The sequence below is a fragment of the Phasianus colchicus genome, chromosome 1 (genome assembly GCF_987193195.1).
Source record: "Phasianus colchicus chromosome 1, bPhaCol1.hap1.1, whole genome shotgun sequence".
Lineage (NCBI taxonomy): Eukaryota > Metazoa > Chordata > Aves > Galliformes > Phasianidae > Phasianus > Phasianus colchicus.
In genome coordinates, this window is record NC_143436.1 from 191,049,833 (window position 1) to 191,074,221 (window position 24,389).

The 24,389-nt window shown below is 38.4% G+C and overlaps 1 protein-coding gene across 6 annotated transcripts in view; it reads right to left on the reverse strand.

Moving 5' to 3' along the window:
* DLG2 (discs large MAGUK scaffold protein 2) overlaps positions 1-24,389 on the reverse strand; it is a 1,008,740-nt gene that overhangs the window by 543,326 nt on the left and 441,025 nt on the right. For all 6 annotated transcript variants that reach the window (XM_090134092.1, XM_090134093.1, XM_090134091.1 and 3 more), the window contains one exon: positions 4,293-4,454. In XM_090134092.1, the coding sequence (XP_089990218.1) occupies positions 4,293-4,454 (162 nt within the window). The remainder of the gene's footprint in view (positions 1-4,292; positions 4,455-24,389) is intronic.

Consider the following 24,389-nt stretch of genomic DNA (forward strand, 5'->3'; position numbering starts at 1 on the left):
CTACTCTATATTACACACATTTTCATTTCGTGGACTAAAACACCACAATTTCCTTACCTTCACAAATTGTAAAGAACATTTATCATCGCAGTATGTCAACTCTTGCAAAGAACTGCTGAGGTGCTAACATTTTCTCCAAATGTTAATACAGGAGCATAACCAAAAACTTCCTTTTGAACTTCTCTGTTTGACATTCAAAGTTGCTGAAGCTATTGCAAATTTTACCTTTTCCACACTATTAGGTAGATCAACCTTTAGCAGAAGCTTGCAGCTTTCTAATATTTAGCACATACAATCGCTGCGTTGAGGGGATAGGAGATGCTGCCTGACAGTTCATGAAGAAATCTGAGGGTACAAAAGTGGAAGTCTCAATGAAAAGAGGCTCCTCTTTTCATCGTAACTGTTCTTTCCTATTATTATCTTCCATCAGGAAGTAACGTGGCTACTGTCCACCAGAGTGTAGGGATTCAAAAGATAACAAGACTGGCTAGCCCATATTAGAAAACCTCTACACATTCCCAAAGAGTTTTTAGCATAATCAGTACCTGAGTGTCTCTTTTCATGAAGGCTGAGGACCAGATTTCTGATTATTCAGCAAATAAAACTGCTGAGATGTTAAAGAAAATTTGCTTTACATCTTGGTATCTGACAAAACCCAATCCCTTTGAAGTATCCAATAGAGGCTAACTACACTAGGATAATTGTGGACTACATCAAAGTACATAATCCAGAAAGTGAAACTACAGATAACTTCTTTACTACTTTGTACAAACAACTTGGAATCCATTATGAGATATATTTGTACTATGCAACACAGTACATCAAGCATTTGAATTGCACATGTGTTCATAAAGATGGGCTGAATCCTTGTGCTGAGGATTAGAAAGTCTTTCAAAAATCCCTGGGACACTGTACTTACAAATATATGCAGTAGTAAAGACAGGTCAATGGCTTATCCTTCTGAATCTCAACTATTCACTAAACTTCTAGCTGTAATAATGCAAGACTGTGATAAAAACTTCAAGCTGGCTTATGAATGCACACTGAGATACTTACTAGGAACTTAGAGCCAGGGCAGTGTGATGGTACCAAGCACTCTACCCAAACAGACAGTGTATAAATAACTCTTATGGCTTCCAGAGATGGCTGTGGTACAATTTAGTTTACAGCCACTCTGGAGGGGAGTTTTCTAATTGCACGATCTTCACAAGTTTCTTTCCAAATGAACACAATTGCATGGAAACAAGCAACCTTTTCCTAAGTGACTTGAGTCTGGCAGAGTAAAAAGTGAGGACATTAAGATGGACACATGGCTCTCGGCCTTGAGATTATCCTTTGGTTCCAAAACATCTTTGATATATTATTTTCATGCTCAACATTTTTATTTTATTGTACTATTGAGTATAGTATAATGAGACTTCATTGCAGCCTTTCATAATTTAAAAGAGGATTATAAAAAACAAGACTTAATTGTTTACAAAATATGATAGTGATACGACAAGGAGAAATGATTTTAAACTAAAAGAGGAAAGAATTAGATCAGATTTTAGGAGGAAGCCTTTTATCCAGAGCATGTTGAGGCCTTGGCGTAGGCTGCTCAGAGAAGCTATGGATGCCTTGTCCCTGGATGTTCTCAAGGTTAGGTTGGATGAGGCCCTGGGCAGCTGATCTGGTGAGTGGCAATCAGCCCATGGCACGGGGAGTGAAAATAGGCAGCTCTGACATCCCTTCCAATCCAAGCCATTCTATCATTCTTTGGTTCTGTGATACTGCTGTTCCATCATTCTATCATTCTATGATTCATTCAAACTCTGGAAAATCATCCTGTCATCAGGGCTCTTTGCAGCCAGTAAACACAAAAGACCGCCTCAGAAATTTGTTGAGAGGTGCACCAGGCTGCTGCATATCCCACTGTGAAATACAGGTAAGTCAGGCAGTTATTTTAACCCCACTGAGTCAGAGTGCCACCCCCATGCAGGCTGGGTCAGGCTGACAGTGATATAGGAGTTACGGGATCCCTCTCAGTACAAGCAAAGTTTTGACTCTGATTTACACACAGATTCCCTTTGCAGCAAATATTCTGACCTATAGCCAGAAAACAGAGGCAGAACCAGTCAGCCTTTCCAGTGCAGACAGCTCTCATTGGAGTTTCCTGACAGTTTTACCCACTCCAAACGCCAGTGTCTTCTCAGTCATAAAAACAGAGCTGACAAGCTGTAGTTTGACTTCAGCATCTGTTCTATATCCTCCGAGCAGGATTTCAGCAGTTCCATATCTCACACAAGAGAGCAAAATATCTATATTGCAGGCATTTTCCCTGGGAGGGCACACTACGAGTTGAGAGGCAGTGTGCCCCAGATTTAGTTATTTTTCAGTGCAGCCACATTGTGAAGAATAGTGCTGTGAAGAAAGTGGAATACTGAAGAATATTTAGGAATAGGATGAAAAATCCATAGTTCAAAAAAAACCCAATAACCTATTCTGATTGGGTTTTAGAGAGTTTTGAATCGTATTTCTCAAATATGCAGAAATTTACGTAACACAAATCTTTAGAAAGGGAATTTCTGTTGATCATCAGAAACAAAAGCGAACCCAAAGCGGATGTTTCAGACAGTCAGGGTACCACAATGTCATGGATGGGCTTCAGCCTCCAGAGCTAATTCTCTTCTGAAGGGTAAAAGACAAGGGTAAAAGACTGCACAAGAAAAAAGCAGAAACTTCAAAGCCATCTGAAAAGACCAATTACTAAATTTAGACTAAGTGGCAGAAATGAGACATTGCATCCAATGTGAGTCTGAAGGAAAGATGGGAAAGGGACAGAACCAAAGACAGAAATCCTCCCATTCAGAGAAGAACTTGCAGGACATAATGAATTCTTAAAGGAAATACTTCATTGCTTTTCATCTACACATCAGGAAGCAACTACTGAAAACAACTTCCTACTATTGCAGAAGTGATTACACTGGGCCCATTGAAGACAACTGCAGATATCTCTGAATGCTCTTCACTTCAAATAGAGTGGGGATGTCTCTCTTGCAGGCAAGAATTTTTTTGGTCTACTGTTTTCCCCTGAGATTACACTGAAGTTAAATGGAGGTCATCCTTTGCAAATAACTGAATTCACCCACTTCTGCATGAAGAAATGTAACACTGGTGGTTTCTACAGTGGAAGTCAGGTAGGCAATGTGGAAACCTTCTAAAGCATGAAAAGGCAAACTACGTATAAACTACACAAAGAAATGCCAAGAACATCAGAAAAATATTGTTTCAGTTGGCTATTCCACGAAGGCTTGATGAATGCCAGATGAATTCACACAATTTACTGTCTTTAACAGTAAATATTTGCTTTCACTTGTCACAACACTGTAATCACTCTACTGGACAAACAATGCCCATTTCATAACCTTTTGGCACTGGAATGTGCAAAACCTGCCTGCCTTGTTGGCTTCTCAGTTAACTGCCTGAACAAATCCATTACCCAGAACATCACCACCATTATTAAAAATACTTCACTTTTTTCCTCCCTTTTCCAGGCAGGAAGAAAAGAACAACCAATATGAATACTATCGTGCTGCTTTTACTAAAGGAGTGTTAGGAACTTCTTCAAACTATTGCAAAAGAGCAAAATTTTCCAAAATTGAATTCTTTTTGGTTAATATCCAGGTTCACCATGAAGATAAACGTTTTGCCCAGTCAAATGTATCAGAGAACACCACACTCAGACACACACACACACAAAATCCCTGTAAATAGTTGCTTTCATTGACAGAAAGATGTCTCTACATCACTCTGAATGGTAACAAAACGCAGAGGAAACAGCACATGTTTGAGCAGTAGATCTGAATGGTGACAAATGAGTTCCCTTTTCATTTCACATCTTATGACTTTGATATAACTATTTGAGAGATGGAAAAAACAGGATTCCATCAAATGGCACTTTTTTTTTTTTTTTCCAATTTATGAGGACAGTCAGGAAGGAAATCCTTCTGTTACAAAATCATGGTATATTGAGAACATACATTATTCTTTTTCAGTGTACAGAAAAGAAGGCTCATTTGCCAGGAGTGATTTTTCCTCAAGCAAAAATCTCACATCTCAATACAAGCTTTGCCAGCTAAACCATCACCTATTACAATACAGCCTCAAAATCCAGACACGGGACAATCAAATCGAACCAGTACATTCCAAAACACAGCCTGGCTGTTTGCACAACAAGATAAGTTTCTCAGGGCCTTTGCATTATACATTTTCTCATACTGGAGAATCAAAGCCACAGTAAACACTGATCCTACCTTCAAAGGAGAAATGTGCGACTGTAAGACATATCCATGGACATTCTCTATTTGAGATAAGTTCTTCTCTGACACGTGAACAAGCTCTGGGCCTCTCACTTCATGGGTCAATCGAGGCAAAGTATGATCGTGTGGAACATCCTCATCTTGATAACGGTATTTCTAGAAAAAAAAGATAAGGAGGGAGAAATAAGTTTTCAGGAAGCAATGGCTACGTACTAATGTAAATATCAGATATTGGATAAACTATCAGACATTACTATAACTCTTGGGTTTTCTAATTTGTTCTAGAAAGAATACTTAATTCTGTATCTAACATTTCATCAGTGAGAGAAAGCCTCATACATAGCTCACTCCAAAAGTAATGCCTCCTCTTTCTTTCCACTGAAACTGCAACAGACACAAAGAGCATGATAACACTATTTGATAGAGCCACTTCTCAGCTACAAAACACTATTTTTCAATACAGTAACCACTATTAGCTATGTATTTTTGACAGTGATGAACCAAGAGCCTGCACGTTGCACTAGTAAAAATCTGCACCAGCAAAGGTGATCCACTGTTGTTGTCACCACTGCTAAAACACACCACCCACCACCTCATAGTGCTCACATCCACTGTTTGGTCTCCATAGCTGTTCAGCAAACATTGATGAATGTCAATGGGTGCCATTTTTTCTACATTAAGGAATTCAGTTTCACACTTTGCCATTTTTTTCTGCATAGAAGAATTTCATACCTTGGCTCCATACACTTCCATGTCAGAGCATCTTTTAGTCAGGCTGCCCCACTGCTGCCATCTGCCACATGGCAACAAAATGTAAGGGAATACTCATGGGAAGATTCAGCTTCTACTCCCATCCCACCAGCATTCACCTTCAGTGTCATGGGCCAACATAATGAAACAGGAGCTTACTTTTGGAGCAGCCCTCACATCATCACATGGATACAGTAGACTTGCTATCTTCACATAGGCATCTGAGAGGACATTCTGGCATGGGCCAGTAGTGACAACAATGTTATGTTGCTCTGCTGAGCTGTAAAGCCTTCTCACATTTCACACCCTCACAATAATAACTGCACTTTTGTAGCTTTTCTGAACAAAATACTTGAGTTATTTTCCATTTTTTTCATAGTAAACTACAATGCATTTCCATGGATACACACACACTTTCACAGAGCCACGGGCAGGTGAAACTTACTCTCCATTGAAAACATTTCCCCTCACCCTGCAGCCTAAATATGTTGTGAGGTGTTTTAACTTCCCTTTCCACAGAAAAGTAACAGAAGAAAAAGAGAAAGCAAGCAGCTTGACCATAATATGAAGGGTGTAACAGTAACCCTCAAAATCAAATTAGATTGCCAGACCTCCAGACTCCTTTTCATGGGGCACCTTCCCCCCAGAGAATGGGCTCAGCCATGTTTTGAGTGGGCCTGCTGTAGAATCGACTGTGGGTTTCTTCCAACTTGGCTTATTCTATATTGCTAATGGCTGAATCTGGACTGGGGTAGAACCTTCCTCTCCTCACAAAGCCCATCCCTGCAGCCCCCATCATCCAAAACCTTGCCTTTTATACCCATAAAGCAGTTTTGAAGGATAAAACTACAGAATGGGTAATTTCTCCAGGCTGAACAAATCCACCTCTCTCAGCCTTTCTTCATAGTAGAGGTGCATCAGCCCCTTGGTCATCCTTATGGCCCTTCTCTGGACCAACTTAACAGCTCCACATCTTTCTTGTGCTCACAGTGTTGTTTAGTGTAACTATAAATGCTTTCATTTGAAAGGTATGTGCTCAACCATTGCAATGTGTGGAATCAAAGACTATGGAAAAGACAAAATCTGAGACTTATTTGAATGTTCAAACAGGAAAACAATGGTGTTTCAAGTTCAGGTATGCTCATAACGACTTTGCAAAGCAGAATTCTCTGCTGCTCCTGCTGCTCACTTGGAGCACCAGGCCCTGGTGCTTCATTTACTTATCCTTCCAAAGGAAATCATCTCGGTTTATTCCTGCTTTCACCCAGATACATGGAAGCATTTGCCAGTTATTTTTCAAATACCCATGTGACACGATTGATTCTCTTTTTTCTTTCTGGGATATGCCTGCAACCCTTTACATACTTACTTTTCAGATAACATAATTAATGAATCTACAAAATGACTGGCACCAGACAAGTATTCTTCGGGCAAGAAGCCATCAGCCTAATAGACAGTACTCCAACCAATGTCCCATTAAACACTTGGCACACAAATCTCTTAAGCCCCAAGCAATCCATTATATTTTGAATCCAGCAAGTACTCTTTCCAAAAAAGACTACTACTCAGAGACATCCTCTCTAAAGTGAGTCATTTGCTAAAAGATGGTTTTGAGAAAGAGCTGCAGAACATCAGACTCATCCCATCTTATTGGAAAATGACAAAAATGAAAATGTCCTGCAACCACTTTCCAAACAGGCACGACAGCAGTGGTTGAAGCCCTGAGGATACTTGGCTGGAACATTCACTCAGCTTAACAGCACAAAAAGCAGCATAAGGTGGCATTAAAGAGAGAACATTTCTTCATGTCCATCAGTAAGACCTTTTTTCCATCACAACACTGCAGTGTGCACATTACATAAATGAGAGCCAAGTCCCAGAGTAGTTTGGCTGACCAGGAGCCCTGTGCTCCTGAAAAGCAGAACACTTTTTGTAGACCTTTCATTGAAAACATATACTTTCTAATTGAAGTCTATAATTTTATCTGATACTGTGTATTTCCACAACAAATTAGATAATATCCAAGTTCATTTGCCATAAACTGGAAAGTTTACAGAACAGAATGCCACTTCTCTATTTGTCTTTATCTCCCTCCCACCCTGAGGCCAGCATTCCCATTACTCATAAAGCAGAAGCCTAGAGCATTTCTGGGTCAATCCTGTTACATGTTTGCATCATGTTCTTAGCACCAAACTCATTGATTTTCATGCATCTCTCCTCCCACATCATCTCCTCACTGAAATGCCTTCAGCATTGAACCAAATCAGCTTGACACAGCAAAAAGCCAGGGGTGAGGAAAGTTTCTGAGAACATAAGGCTGAAAATACCAAACCAGAGCTGAGATTCTCCTGCAGGAATGGCTCATTTGTCTACATTATCCTGTTCTAATGGATTTCAGTAAATGTACTTGAAGTTACCCAGTTCCCTAGAAACTGAGCTTTCTGTAAGGGTTAATTCAAATTTCTGGAGGGAAAGTCATGATTGCACGGAAGTGCTACTCTTCATTTGACAAAAGAACAGGTGGATGTCTTATGATAATTAAATTACAAATCAGTGCCTGCTGCTGACAGAGTATTGTACGCTGCCAAGTAGCATCAGATATTTAAAATCCTCTGTAATTACCTATAATGGGGGAGTAGAGTGTGCTGCTGTGAATTTTTAATACGAACGTGCGTTTTTTATAAGCGATCATTCTCTCTAAAATGTGAGATTACTGCAACATCGCTGCTCCTCACATTGTACTGTCTGAAGGACCATTCCTAAGGCTGTGTTTGTCAGGTAGGTGTCAGCTAAACAGGACTGAAGATGTGAGTCCAGCAGGGGTGAATGGTCAAAACCCTTAAATGTGACCAAAGTCAACTCTCCAGAAAAAAAAAAAAAAGGAAAGACACTTTCAGTAACAAATTATAATAGCCAAATTAAAGCACCTGAATGGAAATAGAGCTATTCTTACAACCTACATTTGTTAGACTGCCAGTGAATGAAGCTCTTTGGGAAGATGTCATTCTAGTTGGGGCCGAAGAGGATTTTCTTTTACAAAAGTCCTATGTACTCTTTGCTTCACAGAAAGTGCAAACAAAAAGCTTCATCTTAGATCAACTCAAACTAATCTGTGCCCTAAGCTGACAGTGAAAGTTGCCATTCAAAGGCACATGTCCCTGCTCTTCATATGGATGGACCACATACTTCAAAATATTACACATTACTTCTGCTAGCAATGAGAGCTGCAAAAGAAACCAAAGTTGATTACAGGAGTCACAAGGCTCTACAACATCCTATAAAGTAAGAACAGCCAGGAGATACTGGTCTAGAGAGGCTCTCAACCTACAGGAAAGTACCCTGACATCTGTAAGATATAAAGATGAATGAATCAAGGCACAAAAATTTGATGTGTCTTCACTCAGCTGAAGCATTATTATAGATATAGCTGATAGATGTCAGAAATGAAAAAAAGGTGCTGCAATATTGTATGAAGTGGTAGTCTTTTCATGAGTAGATCCTGTTCCCAAACTCCCTTTAAAGCCAGTTGATCAGGAAGATTTTTTTTTACTTAGCATAGTAAGTTTTGTCAAAGGAAACAATAGCAGTACTACATGTTTTCTCTCTTAAGCATCAGCATTTTAAGTCTCAAATCCTACTGATGTTCTACAGCCATCCTCAGTATGGGTCAAACCTGCACACCTTAGAAGTGGCAGGCCTTCATATAAGCCACAGAATTTGGAGAAGATCACTGGGACAGTAATTTCTGCAGAAAAATTTCTGCTAGATACAATGACCCCTTAAAGATTCAGTCACCCTACTGCAGTCTGGGGCTAAACAATGCATGCAGCTGAGTCCCAATGCAACCTTATCCTCATCCCTTCCTCACTTGCCTCCTCCCTCAACCCAGGATTTGAGTTGTTTTGAAATACCCCATCTCTAATCATCTGCAGGAACTCTTATTGAAAACTACCTTTGAACAGGTCAAGCAACAATCCCCATCTGCACAATATTAGGTCCAGAATTCAATACCCTAAATTGGTTCACATTCTTAGCTACAGGCAAAAGCTAAAAACATTTGATGTAGGATTTGGTCCATTTAGACAAAGTTTAATCCATGAAGACCCATTAAAAAATGTCAGCACCTCTTTGTCTTGCTCTTGTGCTCAGAAATTTCAGTGGTCTTTGATGAGTTGAATTTTACTGGCTTTGCTCTTCAGAGGCAACAAATTTCAATGTCATACAGATGAGTATCTTGAGAAAACAAACTTTATGATTTGCACACACAAGTCCTTGGGCATTCATCCAATCATGAGTAGAAATAACATTACTCATTCAACTGATTGCAAATGAGCAACACAGCTTGAATTCTGAATATTTGCAATCAATCTATAGAGTAAAAAGGGAAAAAAATACTCTTCTCATTACATAAAATGGAAGAAATCACGATCTGCTTGCCAAAACTGTGGAAGTAGATTAAGAAGCTTAAATCTTTGAATAATTATACTTATTGTGAATGACTTGCTCTTTTGCTTATCAAGTAGATTTCTAACAAGCTTGTCACTGTCTCGCAGCAATACCTTTCATCCAAGAAGCCTGAAGAGCTTTACAAGTGGTAGTCAAGTCTGATAATATCCTGTTGAAAAAAAGCATGCACATCATCTAAAGGTGGGAAAAATTAGGCACAGAATTAAAACAGCTTGCTCAAGGTCACAAGAATAATCAATTAAGCCATGACAGGACTGAGGAGTTTTTCCATTCTGCTCTTCCAAGCTCAAGACATTGTGCAACTACAGTGATGTTAATAATAATAATTACTACTAATAATAACACAATTATAGGTTGGTCACTGCCAGTGTAATTTTCTTTTAGTGTTCTCCCCCCCACCTCCCTGCCAGGCTTCAGGAGACAGAAGAATTTCTAAGGTCAGGAATTAAGTTTTTCTTTGCGCTAATACAATAACTTGCAGTGCTTTGTTCAGTTTATATTGTGTTATCTCTAAGAAACAGGTAGTGATTTTTAGAAGACAAGAGGCTTCCTGTAAGAACCAGATTGTTTCATGGAAGGAATTCTGTCAGCAATGAACACTGAGAGCCTGCATGGCTTTTCTACTTTGTACACCAAGAAGTTCATTTATTTGGGAGAAAAAAAAAAAAAAAAAAAAAAAGCAAACACATGATTTATTTTCTCAATTTACTGAAATAAGCAGGTGCTTGCTCAGTATGTGTAAAATGCATCCACTGTTTTTTAAAAAAATACAGGTAAAATGCAGTGTAGTGATTTTTTTACAGTACTGTCATATATATATATTTAATATTGAAATAATTTTACTTTGTGTTGTGGAAATGAAATGAATATTAACAAAAGTACCTCTTTCTTCTACTAGCTGGACGTAGTTTCACCTTCTGCTCACAAGATGGCACAAAACCATCGACTTACAGCATGTTCTTGCAGCTAAGAAGTATCGCAGGGAAAAAATCAAACTATGCAATGTCAAAAAGCTTCAGATTATATTTATTTTGAACTGACCTGGTACAACGTTAGAAAAAGACTGCAACATTTTATGGTATGCACATAGATACCGATTATAATCATACACAAAGCAGGCAGCTAGGGAAAAAACGTAGCAATTCATATAAGCCTCAAAAATAAAAAGAAATGAGGACCCTACTGGTTTTTTGAACGCTTCAGCATGAACAAAAACACAGTGTATTGACAAGATTGAGGCTAGCCCAGAATGCTGCATTCCTGAAGGAATTCTAAATCCTAATTAAAACCGCCTGCATGCAAATCTGTACCATGAGGTATTCAGCTCCATATGCTGCATCACATTTGGACCTGTTAACAGCATCAGTTTAGCCCTCTGGAGGTTGCTAGTTGCTATCCAATAATTTAAAATAGATTTTTAACTCGAAACACCAGTATAAAAAAAGACATTCTAAGAGGGTGGCTTTGCTAGTATTACATGATGAATGTGGCAGCAGACTATAGAAATTAGTAAACCTTCAAAAATAAAAAATAAAAATAGATAAACAATCAGTATTAGCTGGACTAAGCTGAAGCAAAGGAAAGACGTGGGTGAAACCATACGGTTGGCCGGCATCAAGCTGTAGCCACTTCTGCACCCTTTGTCCTGTTAATAACATCACTTGCATACCTCTTCCCACAGTTTTCAACTCTTCCTTTCAAAACACTCCTTTTTCTGTTGTGTCTGTACTGAAGTACTACAGGAGACTACAGAAGTCCTCATGCCTTCTTAGCTCCTCCTCTGGGCTCCACTTCTGGGCTGAACATGAGCCAGCAATGTGCCCAGGTGGCCAAAAGGGCCAACAGCATCCTGGCCTGCATTAGAAATAGTTTGGCCAGCAGGAGCAGGGAGGTGATTATCCCCCTTTGCTCAGCTCTGGTGAGGCTGCACCTCGAATGCTGAGTTCAATTTTGGGCCCCTCACTACAAGAAAGACATTGAGGCCCTGGAGTGTGTCCAGAGAAGGGCACTGAAACTGTGAAGGCTTTGAAGCACAAGTTTTACAAGAAGCAGCTGAGAGAACTGGGATTGTTCAGTCTGGAGAAGAAGAGGCTCAGGGGAGACCTCATCTCTCCCTACAACTCCCTAAAAAGTGGCTGTGGGAAGATGGGGGTCAGCCTCTTCTCCCGCCAACTAGCTATAGGATGAGAGGGAATGGCCTCAAATTTTGCCAGGGAGGGCTGGATATTAGTAAAACTTTCTTCTCTGAAGAGTGGTGAGGCACTGGCACAGGCTGCCCAGGGAGGTGGTGGATTCACTGTCCCTAGAGGTGTTCAAGAAATGTTTAGATTTTGTACCATGGGACATGGTTTACTGGGAAAATATTGGTGGTAGGTAAGTGGTTGGACTAAATGATATTGGAGTCTTCTCCAACCTTGGTGATTCTATTATTCCTCTCCCCCTATAGCTTCCTGTGCAGCCCTATATGTACTCTCCCCTCCCATTCCCTGATCCCCTCAGCTCTGCTGCTTCACTCCCCCAATGTGGAAACACTGAGCCTCACAAATTCTTCTCTGGCATCTCTTTCATCACCTGGAGCACAGCTTCTGCCATGGGGCAGCTGTGCTGAGGTTACTATAAAGCAAATGAAGAGGGAGAGAAGGTAAATGCTACCAGTTACAGTGTAATTTTCTCAGAGGGCTACACCTGTGGTGGAAATGCAGCACAGCAAAACACCCTGCTTTTATATCAGAAGATAACAAAGTAATCATATAATCTAATACATAGATAATATGTGAATATTGCCCAATTGCTTGCTCTTCCTGTTTTCTCTACCAAAAATAAAGATTTTATTTTTGTCCAGCTCTGCCCAGCACACTACACCATACATCCTCTGTGTTTTGCAGCAGAAGCCCTCTCCCAGTCTTCACACCTGGCTGCCCTACTTAGCTGAATACAGAACATTAGGCTCCTCTTCCTACTACACACTGCTAGTGACTTCACAGTTATCCAGCTATAGTGAATAAAATTATGTAAGTGATCTGTTATACATACATCTATGCATTTATTTAAAGTTATAACTACGCATTTAAATTATGTAATTTCTCAATGCTCTTCCGACCCTCTTTCAATAGCACAACACCAACTGAATTACTGCAGAGAGAAACCAAGATTATCCAATAACTGCATCTCATGCATTCATCTCCCCTACGATCCCCTCTCACGCATCCTGCTCACTTATGCTGACCAGTGTAGTCAAGATTTGATCCTCTTACAGGTTTTATGGACTTACTGAGCTCCCAGCCTCATATCAAGGTTCATCAGCACTAGTAGAGAACGAAACAATGGAGCAGGAATAAAAAGACAAGGAGGAATAGTGTGATTTGTTGAAATAGCAGTACTGATAAGAAAAAGAAATGTCAAAATGTCATCCCAAGTCCTCATCTTCCTTTTCACAGATACATACGTAACCCCAATACATGAAGCTTAATATGTCCATTTTAAAATAAGTTGAGATCTATAGTGTGTAATGACAAACTCAAGGAAGGCTGAACTTGAGATTTTCTCAGGAAAGAGGAGGAAAAATCTTTTCAACAGGGACTGGAACAAATGGGGATGAATATCAGAGCTAAGTTAGTAAAACCAGGAAAGAGAGAGAATTCTAGCATCTGCACTGCTTTGTTGCTCAAAAATACCAGTGACACCTCCAGGGGAAGTGTTTATCTCGTCTCGTTCAATTAGCAAAAGCTGCTCCCAGCAGTTACTACTGAAGTAGGAGAAGCCTGTGGCTCTGCAGGCAGCAGTCCTGCCCCCAGCTAAGTTGTGCAAACTTGATCCAAGGCTGCAGAGAGTCATTTTAAATTTTGGCCCTGCCTCTGCTCACAATTCCAAGACTACTTGAGTATAGATATTTTCACTGATAGCTTTGCTATTTATGCAGCCTAGGGCTAAGTAAAAGCTAGACTCTGCTTTTCTTAAATTATGGCTTGCATATATTAAAATAAATGTAACACTGAAAAGTAAGGTACTCTATAGCAAGAGAAGTACCACAGAGTCACAGAATAGTAAGGGTTGGAACTTCTGGAGATCATCAAGCCCAGTTCCCCACCAGAGCAGGTTCCCTGCAGTAGGCTGTATGATTTCCTCATCAGCCCTATCACGTTGTGCAGACAAGACATTCCTTTGGGAATTTATTGTGCAGTGGAGGACACAGGAATTGTGCACCTGCAGGCTGCCAGAATCATTTCTTACGCAAATGAGAAAATTATGGACCAAGGCTATATGAAGAAAAAGGATGCTCTCAGGCTAAAGTAGACAAATGCTGTCACAGACAACTCTTTCTATTCATGCTTTTTGCCACAAATTTGCTAAGCAATTCACATAAACCAAGCTTTCCGCAGGTGTGGAAATGAGATACCCTCACTTTTGAAAGGCCTTGGGAGATGACCATTATTTGCAGAAGTGCTGAACATCAGCACCTTCAGCTGAAATTAGGGAGAGTCAGGGTTTGGAAATAAAAAAAAAAACATTGCATAATCCTGCATGTTCCAGTAAGTCAGTCTTAGGTGGAATTTATATCAGCTGATGTTGGCCACCTGAAACTTAAACTTCCAGTTTAAACAGGTCAGCTAGTCTTGCTTGCTAATATTCGAAGCAACCAGAATATTACATGTGCATTTATAAAAGTCTGTTCACTGAAGTCACTTTTTTATTTCCCCTTTTTCTAACCTGGACTGAAAACAGCTTAGGATTTAGGATGAGAGATGAACTTCATTCTTGATGTTGCAAGCTGGATACAGGAGCTGATGGACTCATTTGATCTCAGAACTTTTTTCTCTAAGGAGTTAAAAGTACTAATCACACTAGGCTATTGTGAAAATAAACTCATTAATATTTATGATCTACTTGCATACTATGGTCAGACTCAGTCTAAAAGGAAAATCAATTAGAAAATTAATAATTCTGTAAAGAGAGCACAGTTTGATCTGTGTGCATTAAATAATGAACACAGAATATGTTGAATGTGAAATGCCATATAAACAACCCTCCACCTCACTAAATGAAGCCTGTGAAAACAAAAATAACCATGCAATTAGAATATGTTTGAGTTATATTGTAGTACTACATTACAATATATGGCCACAAAGGGCCATAGAAAGTTGCTTATATCCTCTTTATTCTTGCATTTCCCTAATTATGAATGCTTAAAGTTGCCATCCCTTAACTGTTCTTTGAACACATTGTTTGCACACATAAAAAACTCATAAACTTTCATAGCATTCCTACTTCTTTTGCTGTGATGCTTGCGTAGAAACAAATACTGTTTTTTTTCTGGCTCTTCATAAACAAAAATAAAAATGTTCTATGTACATAAACTTGGAAAATAATCTAATTATCACTCTGATGCAACCAGACCATTACTTCTTCTGAAGATAAAATTATTTTGTAAAGAAGCAATCTTTGTTCTTTCAGGTTATTATAAACCTGAAATATCTGAATCTTGTACTATTTTTTATCCATCCCTTCTCTTAAAGGCTATGCATTTTTAATAACAAAAAAGCTGACTTGAATACATTTTAACTGGGTATTCAGTAGAAAGCCTATTTGTGTCAGGTGAATCTGCATGTGTTTGACACCTGTAAGAGTCAAAGCAAGAAACAGGGCACTTACTGAGAAAGCAGCTTTGGATCTTTGGATCTTTATCCTTTCACAGACTTTTGGTACAGAATAATTGTGGCAAAATTATTTGCACCTTCAGAAAATTTAATAAAGCCCTGTATAAGCAGCAAGCCAGCAAAATAGCAGTTACTATAATCAGAACGCAGGGAAATACGAAGCCAGAGTAGGATCAAATAAATATTTGCTTTAGTGAGGCTGGCCAGCAAGAGTGCATCCCATTAAATTGCACTACATGTGGGTGTGCTCAGTTTTGTGTCATGGAAAATGTCATGCATTTAAACATTTGGGTCTCACAGAAGAAATGAACACAAGTTCACCACTCCTTTAGTCCTACCTTACCTTCAGTGAGTAGGAGAGAACAACCTATCACCATCTCTATGAAAGCTATTTAAATACAAACTAATAAATGATATTTTTTGAAGGGCCACTCAAATCTACTGGATCTACAGCCTTATTTAGTTTTTCAGATTTCATAGAGCTTACACCAAACCAAGGCAACGAGTTGGTCATGATGCGTAGAACTGAAGGCAGCTGACAAAACTGCAACAAAAAGGAGTGGGATACACACACATATTTCAGGGACATATACAGTAAGTCTATCTATAGAATTTCTTTGGGAAATTGACACCTAAAGTTTGTCTATGTCTTGTTTGAACAGGTAGGCATTTTTTCACATCTGAACATCAATGTGAAAATCAACTAGTAATTACTTTACAGTATGTAGATTGATTCTTCTAGAGTTGTTAAATTGCAGTTTCATTCCATACATCTAATGGAAGAACAGGAAATTTTTTTCTGTCTATGTTTTCTACAGCTCTCATGTTTTAAATAAGTGAACTGGGCTCTCCATCTCTGAAAACTTAAGCTAAAGTCCATGCTGATATGATCAGACACTTGTTTTGTATCATGTTACATTGTACAGCTGGCAGGGTTACTAAATAATGAAATGCATTTCACAGCTTAAAAATTCTATAAAAATTCTGATTCATATGATGTGGCATTGAAGACTATCTGAGAAACAGACAGTAATTTGGATTTGTTACCAGTTCACTGAATTTTCTTGAAAATCAAGATTCTACATTTCTTAACCACATCTGTCGAAATATGGCTTTTGAAAGCTACTGCTTGATTGTGTCTGTCATGTCTGTCTACCTTTGGGCTTTGGTAATTTTTCTCCTTTTTCCTTGGTGAATTTTTGGGTAGTTTTTATAGTTTTAGAAAGCAGAGGAAGACAGAAAGTTGAATGATTTAGAAGTTAACAAAGTTACCTCTGAAGCAAAAACATTTATTCCTTGCAGACTGACCTTACCAATGTTCAAAGCCATCCTTCTTTGCAATAACACTAGATTAATTAAAAGGTTAATTCCCAACTGCATTCACCGAGAACGCCTATTTGAAAAAGTCTAGAAATTGTAACAGATTTTTTTTTTTTTTTTTTTAAACCTTCACCTGAAGGAAGTATCTTGTATGAAATATCATAAAGAAGATAAAATCTAAACTTATTTGGTCTTAACAACTAGCTTTCAGGAAGGATGCATAAATGACTGTCAGCTGAATAACAATGTCATGGTACATTTTCTGTTGTTCTTAATTACTAGAAAATGAGGACAAAGCAAAACCCATCCTGGTTAAAATTAGATTCAGCCCAGATCATGAGGCAATCATGAGGCATGGTTAACTTAGAAATGAAAGACATTATTATAAAATAATACCCAAAACAAAAGTCACAGACAATCCCAAGCAAATAGCTTGGTCTAGACACAGCAGTTTTATTATTAGGCAGAGAGGATTTTTAAGTCCTGATCCAACAAATGGATTGATGAATTATATAAATAAATATTTTCCAGAAATTTCTACAAGCAGCAGTCCAAATCTTCAAATCTGCAAATTCTGTAGGGAATATGGCCTATCTAGAGATATTTGATTTTTCATTTTCCACCTTTTTTTAGTATTTGTCTAAGTACTAGATGGATAATCTAAGATATGCACATTTTCTCTGCACATTTTCTGATGCAGTAGCATTGTAAAGTCCATGAAATGAAAGTTCTTTTGTAAAATTACCATCTTTTTCTGTGCATAAAGCAAATCTCATGCAAGAGCAGAAGAGCCACTCTCAAGTTTCTGTCAATCCTCTGCTACTCAGCTGATAATGCAACAAGGAAAACAATATATTGAGGCTGGGGCTGTGATTTTCTTCTGAGGAAAAGAAATACTCTTGGGGAACCAAACTGGTAGCTGCAGCTCATTTTTATCTTGACAATGAGAAAGCAAGCATGACTTTAACTTGTTGACCTTTGTTGCATTTGGATCACTGATCTAAAAGTCAGTGCCTATATATAAAACATTATTCACATCAAGCTATCATGTATGGATGGTGAAAAACACATTTTACATTTATAAAACTTCTCTGCATGAGCAGAGTTCTGCAAACATTAATCACAACTGTGTGAATGACTCTATCCACACCAAAGAAAACACACCTCTTTGCGTGATTTGATCCCATCTCTGCTGCTCAGGAAGGGGTGGGCTGCCTTTTAGTGGCACCACACGCTTGCCACGAACTACTCAAAAGCCAAGATATTGGCAGCAGAACCTCAACTAGAAGTGCCTCCCTTTGGGAGGTGTGTTTATTTTTCAGCCTAGTGACTTGGCATTTCTCCTAATTGCTATGTGACTAAACCAAAGTGAAAACTGCCTGTGTGGGAATTGCCATAACTTGTTGTGAACATACATCTGTATTTTTGAAAACCGATGATCTCCAGGTGGTATAAAAATTAGCCTGGATTTTCTGCAGCTCCCTTGAGTAGAACAACACCATCTAATTTCCCTTGCTTCTATACAAACTATTAGACTCAATGATGAACATAGCTTTAGTCAAATCCCAGTTGCCGGTAGTATTTTGGTCCTATAAGTCCATGTTCTCAAAGATGTTTTTCAGCATTATTAGCTTATTAAAATTGTGGCCTTATTAACTTTTTTTTTAACCAAGAGAATCGTGATTAAATGGTGCAGCAGGAAATGTTTTGAAGAGGTTCTTTTACAGATGATTAGCTACTGTTATGGGATGTGCTCTAGTGGTCTAAACAAATGTAGGATATCTCACTTTTGTACTGATTGTCCTCAATTTTTTAAAAGTAAATATTATAACAAAACAACAACAACAACAAAAAGAACCCAAAACAACAACATAGGATCTTAACACTTTATCTTCTTGAACTTTCCAACAAATAAATTGTCATAGAATCACTGTGCATTTCCTTCACTTTCCACCTCACTGTTTTTACAACAAAATTCAATAAAATTTATCCCTTAAAACAATTAAAAAATCAGACCCCAAAACTACATACCATTAACAGAAAGCCTTTTCTCAAAACCACTGCAGTACTTTGTTGAAATCATGTTTTCTATTCCAAATAAATTGTACTTAATTGTTGTAGAAAGATGTTTTGATTATTGAGTTTATTGTGTAAAAACTGGAAGTTCTTGAGTTCTTCCAGGCTCATTAACTTTGTCATATCAGTGCTGATCATTTGCAAATCTGGTTAAGATCATGGGCAGCCTGGTCTATTGTTAAATGTGGAGGTTGGTGGCCCTGCATGCAGTTGGAGCTTGGTGATCCTTGAGGTCCCTTCCAGCCCAAGCCATTCTATGATTCTAAGTGTTCAACATGCACTTGGAATCAGGTCAGATGTCTACATTTTCCAACAGTCTTTCTTTCTTTCTCTACATGCTATCAGTTTACCTGTCTCTGACATAAAGTGAGCATCTGGACTTGTGAGCATCTGGACTTCGGATACATATTACTAAGCTGTACTAGCTAGTGCAATATGCAGAAGTGGTTAATCACATATTCTGGACCCATTCTAGTGATCATTCAGCCTTCACAATGCTCCATATTTCTCAGAAGTGCTTTTATGTAAAAGCCGTTCAACTCGGAATAGACTATATGTGGCACATCTTTACAGTTCTATAAAAAAAAACCCACACAGACCTTGTTTTCATTTACTATAAATCTGAAGCTGCAAAGGTGATATTACCATGTTTCATCTCCATTTTAAAAAAGGGTAGCCATCTCTTTCAAATCATGAGTACTTTGAATTTATATCTGACATTTCTATACTCTCATGTACTTAAAATCAGTGAATAATCTAGGTTGAAAAAATTCAATCATCAACCATACCTACCAAGTCCCATCACTAAGATATGTCTCTTAATATCTTAGTACCACATCCACACATCTCTTAAAGACTTCCAAGGATGGGGACTCCACAGCCCATTCTAATGACCGACCACTTTTCCTGACATCCAATCCAAGCCTCTGTGGTGCACACTGAGAACATTTCCTCACATTCTACCTGTTGTCACCTGAGAAACTAGACCAACATCCTCCCAGCTGCAACCTCCCTTCAGGAAGCTATAGACAGCCATGGGGCCTCCCCTCAGCTTCCTCTTCTCCAGACTGAGCAGCTCTAGTACCCTCAGTTGCTCCTCATAACACTTGTTTTCTAATGCCATCGGCCTTGTTATGACTCAAGTGTTCATCCTTGTTGAAAGCCTCAGCTTTGACCTCAGCTCATCACAGGCCATTCAGATCTCTCTGCAGAGCCCTCGTACCCTCAAACAGATCAATAGTTCTCCCTACCAGTATTGCCTGTGAACATACTGAGGGTGCACTCGCTCCCCTCATCCATATCACTGAGAAAAATGTTTAAATTGGCCCCAATACTGAGTCCTGGTAAAGCCAGTGTCCACCAACTGGATTGAACTCCATTTATCAAGTCTCTTTGAGCTTGATCACTCAGCCAGTTCTTCTTTCCCCAGCAAACTGTACATCTGTACATCTGTCCAAGTCATGAGCAGCCAGTTTCCCAGGAGAAAACTGTGGGAGGCAGTATTTTTTTTATATTACTGTTATTTATTTGCTGTCTTTCAAGAATGAATCAGAATTGAGTACCTGGTCCTCATTAGTAGGATATACAATGTAGATTACTTGATATCAGTAAGAAAATGTATTCAGAAAACTCCCAAAAGACTATGAGAAGGATAAAAAAACAAAAGATATCCCAAGTGGAATTAATGTTAATATCTCTATTTATTTATACCACTACCCACAGGGGTTTCATCTGAAAATTTGCTATATCAAAAATTGTTTCAGCTGTTTTCATAGTGAATCAATTTAGTAATTTCCTTAAAAAACATGTTAAAGAAAATCAACATATCAATCAACTGCTTCACTTCAGTTGCTGTGCCTGTTTTCAAAGCAACATTAAATCTTAACACAGCATACCTCACAAAGTTAAAAGGGAAATTTGAAATAATCTGTTTTGTTTGTTTGCCAAATTATTATTTTTAAAAAAATTCCTGAAAATATATAAATTTCCATAAAACATTTCCAAAATTAAAAAGGTTATATCTGAATGGATTTAACTAACTGAAGAGTTCTATCAAATAACATTTGCAGCCAGCATTTATGTATACACAGATTTCATATTCTAATTATTTCTTCACCCAAAAAAGAGCTTGTTTTAGGAAAAAAAAATAATCCCATGAAGTGCCTTTAATTTTTTTGTTTGTTTGTTTTTAAGATTTCTAGATTAAAATTACAGAAAAAAAAGGCTAAGAAGGGAGAATTCTACTTATTAGACCTGAAGATTGAGAAGGGAGAATAATATCATTTATTAGAGCTTTTAATATAGCTGAATGAAATGAGGAAACATTTGAGCACACGGCCTCTGCTATTAAATTAATTTTTTTGCTATTTTTAGACATTCCTAATCTAAGTTCGTGCCAATTAAGTACCAAAGACAGAGTAATAAATAAATATATAAATAAAAAAGACGCGTTCAGAGATGATGTTAAGACTTGCATTTCTCTCAAGGATGCAGGAATACACCGATATCCTGAATATGCACATCCTATTGCAGAGTTTCTTGAAGCTCTCTCTGATCTCTTATGCAATCTCCTCTATTTCCCAGTTTCAAAAGGATTTTAAAGAGGGGCTAAATTATTACTAAGTTAGCCAAGCTACCTGCAACTCATTAAGTGGAGAAATTCTGTGCATACATCTGGTCTTCAGAATCACTCTTTCTTTAGCCTGATCACTACATGGTGAAATTTGTTTCACAGGATTTAACAAGTCTAAGGTGAGAAGCACAAGCTTAACAGTTAGGGGCTTGCATTCATCCCTTTGTGTCAGATGCTCTGCAAAAGCCATCATAGTGACAATTAATTTAAATAATATGAAATATTCAGTGAGCTCAATTCTCTCTCCCTTTATAAATGGCCATTTTAGCTGAGAACTAGAGTGGCAAGCTGAATATTGATGGCAGATCTTTTCCTCCGGATATGCAGAAACCACTGAATATAGAATTTTCTTCCTTTGTGGAAAAGATGTTGTTAATTTCCTGAGGTTCATTAGAAAATCCCCAGGTAGTGCTTTGTCCAGCATGTATACTCATTTGTGATCAACATCATTGGAATGAATGATCACTCCTAATGGAGGATGGTTTCCTGCACTTTCAATCCTGTTAAATTCACAGATGGGTTTTGCTGTTTTCTGCCCTGCTGCAGCCCTGCATCCCTGCCTGGGATGTCTTCTAAAGATGCAGAAATCTCTTGGACGAACCAGAGAGCCAGAGAGGAAAGGAAGAGGGAAGAATTCCCACTGTAAAGTATTGGAGAGAGCAGGGATTGAAGACTGTGAGGTCTGCATCAGGAGCACAGATTAAGTAGGGGAGAAGACCATCAGACAGAAAGCAAAAGACAAATTTCACACATGTATGTAATAGCTAAAGAGATTTCAGAAATGAAAAGACAGATTGTACTCCAGACCCTGCTGTTCAATACAGTCTTTCATAAACAATTCATGATTTGAAGGTTAGGTGGAGAAATTTGCAACTCTTGCAAGATCTGTAATTGCAGTACCAAACTCTGAGGAGGGATGCAGGAGGAAAGCAAGGGCTTGAAAAATTGAAATGGGTCAACATTATATGTAGACATGGGATGGAAAGGCTGTAATGAAACACTGAAAATGTTGCTGTACTGACAACTGTAAGAAAAGGGGACATAGTTATAAGGAAGATCATTGATGACAACAGACAGGATCAGAGGGCCAAGATCAGTTTTCATCATACTGCCAAAACAGCAAGAATAAGAGTCTCTTTGTAAAGAAATGCTGTGGCTATGAGTTACAGAAATGTGAAATAAGGTTTGTAGCACAACTGTCAGAGTTTGTATGCTCTGTGTGCTTACATGTTCACAAGTATGTATCCATAATATAAGGAAAACAAATTTTTCAATCTCAGTATGCACTGGGTCACCTGCACACACCCATTAACAGACAACTAAAAAAAAAAAAAGTTTTAAAGGTGTTTTAATGTATTTATCTTACTGAACTTGAAATGAAAAGTCACTGGGAATGTCAGATGCAATTTTTCTGTCTTTAGTGGTGCTTCATAATCTCTTAGGCAAAGAGAAGACTATGCTGTCATAGCAAAAGTCTTTTCACTTAGACTTTTAAAGTGTTCTTTACAGAGAAGATAAATGTTATTATTGGAAAACTTAAAGTATAGAATATTTGCTTTATTCCAAAGCTTGCCACTAGCTGAGCATGACCCCAATGGCCAAACATTCAAACTTTATCCATACAGCCAAGTATTTGATTTCACAATGAAAACCTGTCCTCAATTTGATGATGAGACTGGGACAGAGCAACAGTATAAACTTTGATGACTGGGTAAATGCAGCTCTCTAAATGAGATAAGATACTGTATACATTGTTTACTTCTATATTACTTTATATCCGTGACAAATCTAAACCCAAAACTGCATTTCCTGTGGCACGTTCCTGATATTAATGTTACTGGCATTCATTCCAAAATTACTTGGGAACACTGCTGTACAAATGGAACTGGCAGGTTTGTGGATGTCAGAAGCAGCAACAAAGTAAGCATCCTTCTTACTTACTGTAAGTAGTTGTCTGGCAGGAAAACCAGCTTCACTAAATTAAATGCTTGTTCACAGACTTTGTTACTGGTATCTTCTGTCCAAAACCTTGGCCCATCTGCTCATGTTTTCCAATATGAGAAGAAGAAGAACAGATATTGTATAGGGGTGATTCTGGATTAATCAATGGCATTTACACATTTTCTACCTAACAATCTCATATCTGCAAGATCACTGATGGCTGTAAACCTGAGAAATTTTTCAGTGATGTTCAGTGACCAGACAAGAGGCAATAGGCACAACCTGGAACACAGGAGTTTTCCACTGAACACCATGAAGCACTTCTGTGCTGTGTGGGTGATGGAGCACTGCCAAAGACCTGGAGAGGCAGTGGAGCATCCTCCTTGCAGATCTTCCAAAGCCTGAATGTGGTGCTGGGCACACTGCTTTGTGTGTACCCGATGGAACAGGGATTGGAGCAAATGAACCCAGAGATCCTCTCCAACCCCAGCCATTCTGTGATTCTGTGAACAAGCACGGGACATGTGTGTGCTCTTTCTGTCCATACCTAAGCTTAACCTGTGATTAATTTCTAGATAATAATTTTATTTTTTCTTCTGTACTACATACACTCCAAAATATGAAAGAGAAAAGAACCAGGACCTTTCACTTCAAAAGAAAAGCTCAAAGAAGGCAACAAATACCACAGCAATAATCCTCCACTGTTGTCTAACATCCTTCAGTTCTGTTCTTACCCCTGGATAGGTGCATTTTTGTATCTTCTGAACACTGAAAAATTATGTTTTTTTCTCAGTAAATTAAAAGCAAAGTTCCAAAGCTGAAGCTTCTAGAAAGTTCTGCTAAGTTCAGAACAGCCATATGCAAGGCTAGCTTTAACATCTCATGTTACTGCAATCATACGATCTGGAAAATCAATGGTGATTCAAGGACTTGAAACCAAGTCTCCTGATGCTCAATTGCAGATCATTCTCTACTCAGCCTCACGGAAGAAGAGATAAAAGGCTTCTAGTAAAAACCCTAATGTGCATGATTCAGGCCCAGGCTGCTGAAAGTAAGGTTTGAATTTAGTCACATTCTTTCTCAAGAAAGTAAAAGACAGCAATAAAAAAAATCAAAAGTATTATGCTGAAGAATTACTGAAGTTAAATGGCAGTCCTGTGTACACCTGTGAATATATCAGAATAGATCTTTGTGTGCAAAACAGAGTCCATCCTAAATACAGCCTTGTAGTTTATCGAAGAGAGAACTAGC